Source organism: Camelina sativa, chromosome 13, assembly GCF_000633955.1.
Source record: "Camelina sativa cultivar DH55 chromosome 13, Cs, whole genome shotgun sequence".
Lineage (NCBI taxonomy): Eukaryota > Viridiplantae > Streptophyta > Magnoliopsida > Brassicales > Brassicaceae > Camelina > Camelina sativa.
This window is the reverse complement of record NC_025697.1, coordinates 7367120-7376040: the sequence shown is the minus strand read 5'-3', so window position 1 is coordinate 7376040 and position 8921 is coordinate 7367120. Positions and strand designations below refer to the sequence as shown.

The 8921-nt window shown below is 31.1% G+C and overlaps 2 protein-coding genes across 2 annotated transcripts in view; one reads left to right on the top strand and one right to left on the bottom strand.

The window, feature by feature from the left end:
• Positions 1–2313, bottom strand: part of LOC104735759 (protein SET DOMAIN GROUP 40-like) — a 3145-nt gene extending 832 nt beyond the window's left edge. The window contains exons 1-7 of the mRNA XM_019235186.1: positions 2099–2313; positions 1867–2017; positions 1631–1762; positions 1402–1542; positions 1186–1307; positions 592–718; positions 109–483 (exon numbers count right to left, since the gene is read on the bottom strand). Of these exons, the coding sequence (XP_019090731.1) occupies positions 109–483; positions 592–718; positions 1186–1307; positions 1402–1542; positions 1631–1762; positions 1867–2017; positions 2099–2250 (1200 nt within the window). The 5' untranslated portion in view covers positions 2251–2313. The remainder of the gene's footprint in view (positions 1–108; positions 484–591; positions 719–1185; positions 1308–1401; positions 1543–1630; positions 1763–1866; positions 2018–2098) is intronic.
• The window catches only part of LOC104735757 (phytoene synthase, chloroplastic), a 3727-nt gene continuing 3324 nt past the window's right edge, over positions 8519–8921 (top strand). The window contains exon 1 of the mRNA XM_010455604.2: positions 8519–8830. The gene's annotated coding sequence lies outside the window, so the exon portion shown is untranslated. The remainder of the gene's footprint in view (positions 8831–8921) is intronic.

The window sequence follows — 8921 nt, the reverse complement described above, 5'->3', positions numbered from 1 at the left end:
AATAACATCCCACAAACGATTCACATCGAGAAAAGCGCGCATTTCACTGCCAAAAGCTTCTTTTTCTTTCTGCTCCAGAGGCAATTCGGGATCTTGGAGCTTGTCAATGTTATGAAGAAGCAGAGTGTCTTCTGAGACAGAAGTTGGCAGATCCCTCAAAACACTTCCACATATCTCTGACATCCACTTCATGACTAGAATCTCATTCTTCGCAGATATCTGAGATCCAGCGTAAACAAGACGCATCACCGACTTGTCACGCTGGCTCTGTGGGATCAGCCACAGTCTCAACGTTGATACAAGCGCAAAGGATGGCTTACCGTCTTGATGAATGTATAAAGAATCTTTAGGCCATGAAGAAGCTAGAGAATAAAGGCTGGTTTCTAGAGGAATGAAGACTCTGTCATTTGAGTTCTCTTCTAACATAAACCCATAATGCTCAAGAAGCTCTAAATTTGTATAAGTCCCATAACATAGAAGAACCTACACCCACAAATACAATCATCGCTCTTTAGTATCTTCTCTACTTATGCTTCCGCTTCATTAGTTTCGCAAGCAGCTATAGGAAAGCTAGTTAAGAAGAACTTGTACCTGTTCTCCTTGCTGATAATTCCTTCTTGCATAAAGACAATAAGCATTGGCATCTTCCTCGAATCCACCATCTGTGAGCCTTTCAGCCTGTGTCTCAACAACAGGTCCTGCTTCCTTCTCATTATTCCCAGTGGCGGAGCCAGTGACCAACCATAAGGGTCAATTGACCCTGGTGAAAAATAAAAAATAGTTGAATTTTGGTGTAAATAAAAAATTGATCCTTACCTAATAACACAATTGACCCAGGTAAAAATTAGTCCAACAAGATTATTGACCCATGTGAAACTATAATGTAGTTAAGCCTTATGAACAATATTAAGCCCAATAACACTCTTTGTAGATATATTTATATTGTTAAGCTCATTCCTATAAATTAACCTAAATATTTAACATCTAATTTGTTTTTTTTAATACACTATCGTAGTTTTTTTTTATAACACATTAACACTATCGGGAGTCTAAAAAAAATAAGTTAAATTTATGTATTTTTTTAAAGAAAATTATGACCCTGGTGAATAAATTTTCTGGCTCCGCCACTGATTATTCCTACACTCATTAGTAGTTGAAATAGGTTGCGGGAATGATGTCTGAATCGCACTCTCAGGACCTTCTGAGTTATTCGAATCATCTCCAGGAGCATCGTAGTTAAACAAGTCCCCCACAGGACACAAACACCCGGCACTATCCCATGGTATATGCAGCGTCCGTGAAGAAATCTTAAAACAGGAGAGTTTACACACAAAGCTTTTCTAATCAACTATCCTCGATTCCTCGAACAACATTCAATTGACAGATAAAAAGTATTCTTACAGTAGCAGAAGCCCAGAGCCACGCTTGGAAACTCTGAAACTTTGGCTTGAGATCCAACTCCTTCATCAACGTAACAGCTTCCTTCCACTCAGACTGACACTTAGCTGTGGCTTTCTCTGTAACCCAGACAGCATCTTCCACCTAAGAACATGATCAGAAAATCCCATTTTTTAGATACGAATTCACGAGAAACAAAACAAAACACAAAGAGTAGTAGTAGACACAGAACTTGTAAAGCTTGCTTCTCGAGTTCCCCAAATGTAGCCAAAAGATCATAGTCACGAGGTAAGTGCACCAAGTAAGGGTACCAAAAAGACTTCTTCCCTTTGCTCATTTCATACAATAAGCATACACTCAGTATCTGCACATTTCGACCATTGTGTGGGCAGGTTTTTTAAAGATATTCTCAGTTACAAAAACAGAACACATTCAAATAGTCAGAGACTAACAAAAAAAAAGGAGAACCTGAGTCGAAGAAAGTGATCCATGGAGATGAACAGCATCGTTCAATTTCTGATCTTTCGCGACTATGGATTCTGTAGTCATCAACGCGTTTCTCGGGACTTTCAAAACCAATTCCCCTTTCCTGAGCTCACGAGCAGCTCCCAATCCTCTCCTAATTCCATCAATTCAAGCAATGAGATGACAAGTTTATAAAGATTTAAACAAAAAAAAAATCGATTTTGTTTCTACGCACCCGCCGGCGAGAGAGAAGTCAGCGACGGAAAGGGAATGGCCGAGACATGAATCGCGAAATCGAGAAGAATCAATGGAATCTGAAATGCCAATATCTGCAGCCCAACGCAGGAACGTTTCCATGGTTTGGTGTTCTAACTCCATACTTCCCATTCTCCATCTTCTTCTTCTTCTTCTTCCTGGGGTTTTGATTCTCCTAAAACCCTGATCCAGTGAAAATTACGGAAATATCCCCAAGACAGTCTTTTGAAACGTGGCGCATTGACTTCACGTGCCGTGGACTTTATCAAACATATTCCAACAGTTGCAAGTTTTTTTTTTTTCAAATAATGGTGTTTTTTCTTTTTACCATCATCTTTTAAAACATCGTATCTATTAATTTTTGCATCTTTTCGTCGTATCCTCATCTTTCAAAAATTTATTATCTTTGCATCTTTTTGTTTCACACTTCTATGTTTTATACCTTTATATTTTATATCTCTTTGTTTATTATATATAAACTTTTATGGACTACAAAACAAGTTTCAAATTTATTGTTTTCAGAGTATTTTTTAAAATTACAAGTTAATAAATAAAAACAAAGAATTGTTTTATTGGAGTGTTTTTTAATTAATTTTCATCAATCTTCAATTCAAGGTATTTATATCTAATGTATTGTAATAGATATAATAGATTTATGAACTCAACGAACTAATGACAAAAGCTTACGAATGAACTTGTTAGTGTCTACTTATGAACTTGTTAGTGTCCATTTGGTTAAATACGAATAAAGTTCATTTATTCTCTATTAGATTATTATTATTATATGTGTGGACATATAGTTCGGAAAGAATATAACATTAATGATCTATAAAGACATAAACCTTCAGACATACAAAGTTTCTTTTTTCTTTTTTGTATTGTTCTATTTCTAATAAACCCAATTTTGGGGGTCAACTTTAATCTAACGGATGAGATTATTTCTATTATCTCATCTAACGGTTTAGAATTATTAATAATCCCAACAATTGCAAGTTTTTTTTCTTCCAATAATCGTGTTTCTTCGTCGTACCCCCATCTTTCAAAAATCACACCTATTAATTTTTACACATTTTTGTTTCACACATCTATGTTTTACAACTCTGTATTTTACACCTCTTTATTTATTATATGTAGATTTTTAAGGACTATTAAAACAAGTTTCGATTTTATTGTTTTATGAGTATTATTTTAATTTTAAACTTACAAGTTAATAAATAAAAATCAAAGAATTGATTGAGTGGAGTGTTTTTTTTTTAATTTTTATATATAATAGCAAATCCACTTTTAAGGGTCAATTTAAATGAAACGGATGAGATTGTTTTTATTGTCTCATCTAACGATTTAGATTTGTTAATGATCTCAAAGTTGCAATTTTTTGATCCAACAGTTGTGTTTCTTTGTCGTACCCCTAGCTTTCAATGTTTGCACTTGTTAGTTTTCGCACCTTTTTGTTTCACACCTTTTTATTTTACACATCTTTGTTTTCACACCTCTTTATTTTTATAAATATACAGATTTTTATGGACTTTGAAAAGAGTTTTTGTTTTTTTGAGTACTGTTTTGCACCTCCAAGTTTTAAAAATTCTGAGTATTATTTTCTTTCAATTTATTAATTAATATTGATTCAGTCATCTTCGTTAAAATTTGGATTGTTTTATTTATTGATTTCATCATCTAACTTTTGTTTGGGTCTTTTTCCATTTATACCGTATCAATCATCTCTTCCAAGTATTAATCTAGGTAATTGATTATGATTTCTAATTTTTCATAGATTTATATGTTTATATATTATAGCAAACCCACTCTTAGGGGTCAATTTAAATTTAACAGATGAAATTGTTTTTATTATCTCATCTAATTGTTTACATTTGTTAATAATCTCAAAAGTTGCAATATTTAGATTTGTTAATAATCTCAAAAGTTGCAATGTTTAGATTTGTTAATAATCTCTTAACTTCTTTGTTTCGCACATTTTTGTTTTACACCTCTTTATTTATATATATAGATTTTTGTGGACTTTGAAAAGAGTTTTGTTCTTTGATAACACCTCCAAATTTAAAAATTTTGAGTATTATTTTCTTTCAATTCATTAATCAACATTGATTCACTCATCTTTGTTAAAATTTTGATTGTTTTATTTATTGATTCATTCATCTAACTTTTTTCGGTGTCATTTTCCATCTAATACCCACATCGATCATATTTTGCAGCTATGAGTTCTTTCTCCCTGTTGTCGTATTATTTTTTTGTAAATTTCGATAGAATAATGATTTAAATTTTGTTTTATGTGAATATCTTTCAAAATTGATTATATGAGTATGATTCAGCAAGCCTTGATTCATATATCTTTAACATTATTCTCTTATTGTCACTGAATCAATTTTATATATACAACAAAAAAAATATTTAATTAAATTGGTTGATTAATTTTAGTCATTAATTCTGACTTTTATACTATACAAAAAATTAGCATAAAGTTTCCACTCGAAATGTGAAATTAACAATGTTAGTCATTTCAAGTTTTTATTTTGCCGCCGACATCCTAATTAATATAAAGCTAGATCAATCAAACAAAAAAAGAAAAAAAAAAACTAAAATACACTTTTTTTTTTTGTAATTAATATGATTTTTGGTGGACCAAAGCCGGTTACATCAAACCATCATGAGTGTGTGTGCCGTAGGATAGACAGAAGAGAAAGTACGTAGGCGACAAAGATAAGTAAGAAAACTTGTAAAGTACAACGAATATGCAGAATAAAGAGGAAGGTATATTCAATTTTCTCACGGCTAAGAAAGAAACTTGTACCAAATCATGTGGTGGTGTTTGGAATTTATTACGCTAAAATACCAATCCACCGTTCGTAGATTTTTAACGATTGTCGTTAAAACACATGGTCGACTAGTTTGTGCCATCCATAGAAATTGATAATGAAGTTTAACAATTCAAAACTTGTAAGTCATTGATGGAAGATACATAATTATGTTATTCCATTTTTCTTTTTAAAAGTCATAGTAAATCTAATTGATTATAAAATTACTACTTTGACTTGTTTCCGAACCACTTCACAAAATTATTGTTCTTTTTTTCTGTCCCCGAATCATTACGTTATAGTAACTAAACTACTTAAAAAGTGGGAATTAGCTATTTCAGAAAGAGAAAAAATTGATATACAAAATTATAGGTTAACAGATATGAATGTTTTAATTACAAAAATGCACACACAATGGACTCGTGTATACTGCAATGGATTCGTGTATACTGCAAGTAGTGTACTATGGGACCATGACACATCCATTTAGTGTTACGTGGCTGACTCTATATATACGTAGCCATTACCGAATTATTATATTAAAATTACAACTTTTTTTGGTAAAATAATAGTATATTACAACTTTCTCTAGACTAGTTTAGAAACTAGTAACTAAAACTCGTCAGCAACAAATAACTAAAATCTAAAATATTCATGGAGCAAAAAAAAAAAAGAAAAAAAAAAACTTGCAGCATGAAGTAACACTACGTGTCGAGTCATGTAACCATGTAAATGGTGAGCACGGTCCATTTCCTTGGTACTTTTTATAATAAAACCTAGTTTAATAAAGGAATAAATATGATTTTGATATAAAACGATAAAACTCCAATATAGGACTAAAAAAATTATAGGCCACGAAAGATGATAACACAATTTACGAGTACACGTTTCCATTTACAACAATGTCTCCATCACTCGCCAAACAATCTTAGTACGTGAGATGTTTGACGAATTGTATCGAATCTTAGTGATGTTATTGTGAATTTCAGCGAACAATGATATTATTTAAAAATGAAGCTTTCTAATTTGAATTTCTACATTTAAAACTTTTAAAAGATTTCAATGTGATTTTCAGCCACATAGACGTAAGTTGTTATAAATATATATCGTAAAACTGAGCCGGCCAGTACTTTATATTTGAATAGCAGATTGAAGCATGTTATATTTGAATCATATGCTCAAGACGTTATTCTAATATAATCCTCAGTGACCCATAAGCGTGGTCCGCTCTCCAACCGTACTATGAAGACGACATAGCATATTATATTAGCATGGCCAAGCCTCCAACGCCATAGCAAACGACAAAGTAGGCAAGTTGTCAGTGCTTTCTCCAAACTCTTATGATTTGTAGATTGTACACGTTAGTACCAAGACGTTTTCATCCATTTGTTGATTGAGGCTGATTAATCATGTAAATTTGTAATCGATGAAAATGAATTAAATTGAGTACGTAAAAACAAAAAGTGAGTACTGAGTCACTTACCAAAACAAAAACAAAAACGTTTATTACAATAGAATGTATTTCATACAAGATACGGAGACTATACGGAAGAGGCTACAACATATATGAATGTGGGGAACAGAGAGAGGTACAATACAAACCTTCTGGACGTAACAGAGGTAAGGAGAGAGAGAGTGAGGGCCAAGTTGGCGAAGAGAGGAGTGGGACACAAATACCAACAAAGAGAAAGAGGAAATCTAACTTTAAATACTGTTTACCAATGAAACATCGACACGTGGAAAAGCAACGTCGCCCACTTTACCCTCCGCACTTTGGATATTTTTCTGATAAGCTTATCGCTCTCCCATTGGGCTGTCGAGTCCACGTGGCATCTCTCTGATCTCTCTTCTCTTCTCTCACTAATCCTTTTTTTACCCAAACTGGCATTGGCCCTACCATAAACCTCTTTGTCTCTTTCTACCAACAATTAGTTTAATTACAATAACTTATAGTCTTATACTAGTAGTATTTTTTAATAAACTTGTATTTTTAATTTTCTCTTAATTAAATAGTGATTGATCCCATCTCTCCGCAATGTGTAATGTCTCACTTTTTTGTTTTGACAAAATATGTGTGTCACGTTCGTTTGTTTGACTCCTCCTTATTCATGAGAGTTTTTTCAATCTTTTTGTTTTAGGCTTTCTCGGCCACCCTAATGTTTTCATTACAAAAGCAAAAAACAAAACCACTTACATTTTGAATGGGTAATGTAAATCCATAAAACAGTGATCTCAAGTTTCCTACCCAATCTCCTAAAATTTTACTAATGATCCAAAAATATGTTATACGTAGCTTACGTTCCGTAACACAATACTAATCTTACCGTGAGTATACCATAAACCACAACATACATTTTGTTTTCTGTTAAATGAATATTATACTATAATATTTAACCAAGTAGGCAAGTACCAATATATAATTATTTTGAACACGATTTATTCATTCAATGACATATATGTTTCATCGTTAACATTCTATATCACTATATATATATATATATTAAAATTGATGATGTAGTTTCTATTTTGGTATCGAACTTAAACTATGCATAATTATTTATTCTTTCAAAATTGTATATTTTAAAATGCTTTAAAAATATGCTTAAAACCATATATTTTGGATACATATTTAACCAAGTATCAATACATATTTATATTAAATATGATTTATCCATTAAACGACATACATGTTTCGTCACTAACACTTTGTATTACTATTTTAATACATTATATATATATGTGTTAAAATTGATGATGTAGTTTTTGTTTTTGTATCGAAATATCATAAATTTAAAACTATACGTAAATTTTTTGTTCTCTCCAAAATTGTGTATTTTAAAATACATTAAAAATGCTTAAAACTATATATTTCTAATGTTTAGATATTATACTATAATATTTAACTAAGTACAGATACATATTTATATTGAATACGAGTTATCCATTAAGCGATATATGTTTCGTCACTAACACTCTATCACTATTTTAATACGGTATGTATACATCTATGTTAAAATTGATTATGTAGTTTTGGTTTTTGTATCGAAATATTATAAACTTAAAACTATACATAATTATTTTTTCTCTAAAAAATTGTGTATATTAAAATACTTTAAAAATGTTTAAAATCATATTTTCTCTATTATTTACTTAAGACATTTATATATATATATATATATCTTAAAAGTTTAAACTATATTTATAAGTATCAATTTAGAGCTCTTAATCTACAATTGCAAACATATCCTCCGATCCGGCACTCAAATGGTAAAATATCATAAATATAATTATATATGGAAAACAAAACGGTTTCTATAATATTTTAGATTTCATTGAGTTAAAAGGAGAAAACGGGTTAATTAGGTAATGGATTTTTTTTATTATAAGATCTTTAACCTTTATTATTAATTTATTATATACATAAACAAAAAGACTATTAAGGTTGCATACATGACACGAGTCACCCCCGAGACACTCTCCTCAGTCAAAAATTAAATTAAAAATATACGAAAAAATAAAAATAACGACTTTTGTATTTATTCTGGCTTCTCATTAAATCCCCAGAGTAAAAAAAAAAAAATTGGAGAGACAAAAAAAAATTGAGTGGGTGAGATTTTATTACGATAGAGGAAGAGACATCTCTTTCTTCTACTTGTGTGTTTGTGTGGTGTGTACATGTATGTATATATTACATTGCAGCAAGCGTTTTGCAATATAGTATAAACTTTGCTTGAGAATTTTCTGACATTAATGGGTCAAACCTTTTTCTCGTCTTTTTTTTGATTTATTAGTTTAGTGTTTGAAAAATCTCATCCTCTTCTTCTTCTTCATCTTTCTTCAACGTTCTCACCACAGTACTACTACTATCTTCTGCTCTTTTGGAGAGAGAGACAACAACAAAGGTTAGGCTTTTTGTTACTCTGTCATGTGATTCCACTATATATTTTTATACTTTTGGTGCTTGTCTTCATTTTCTTATTCACAACGAAACCC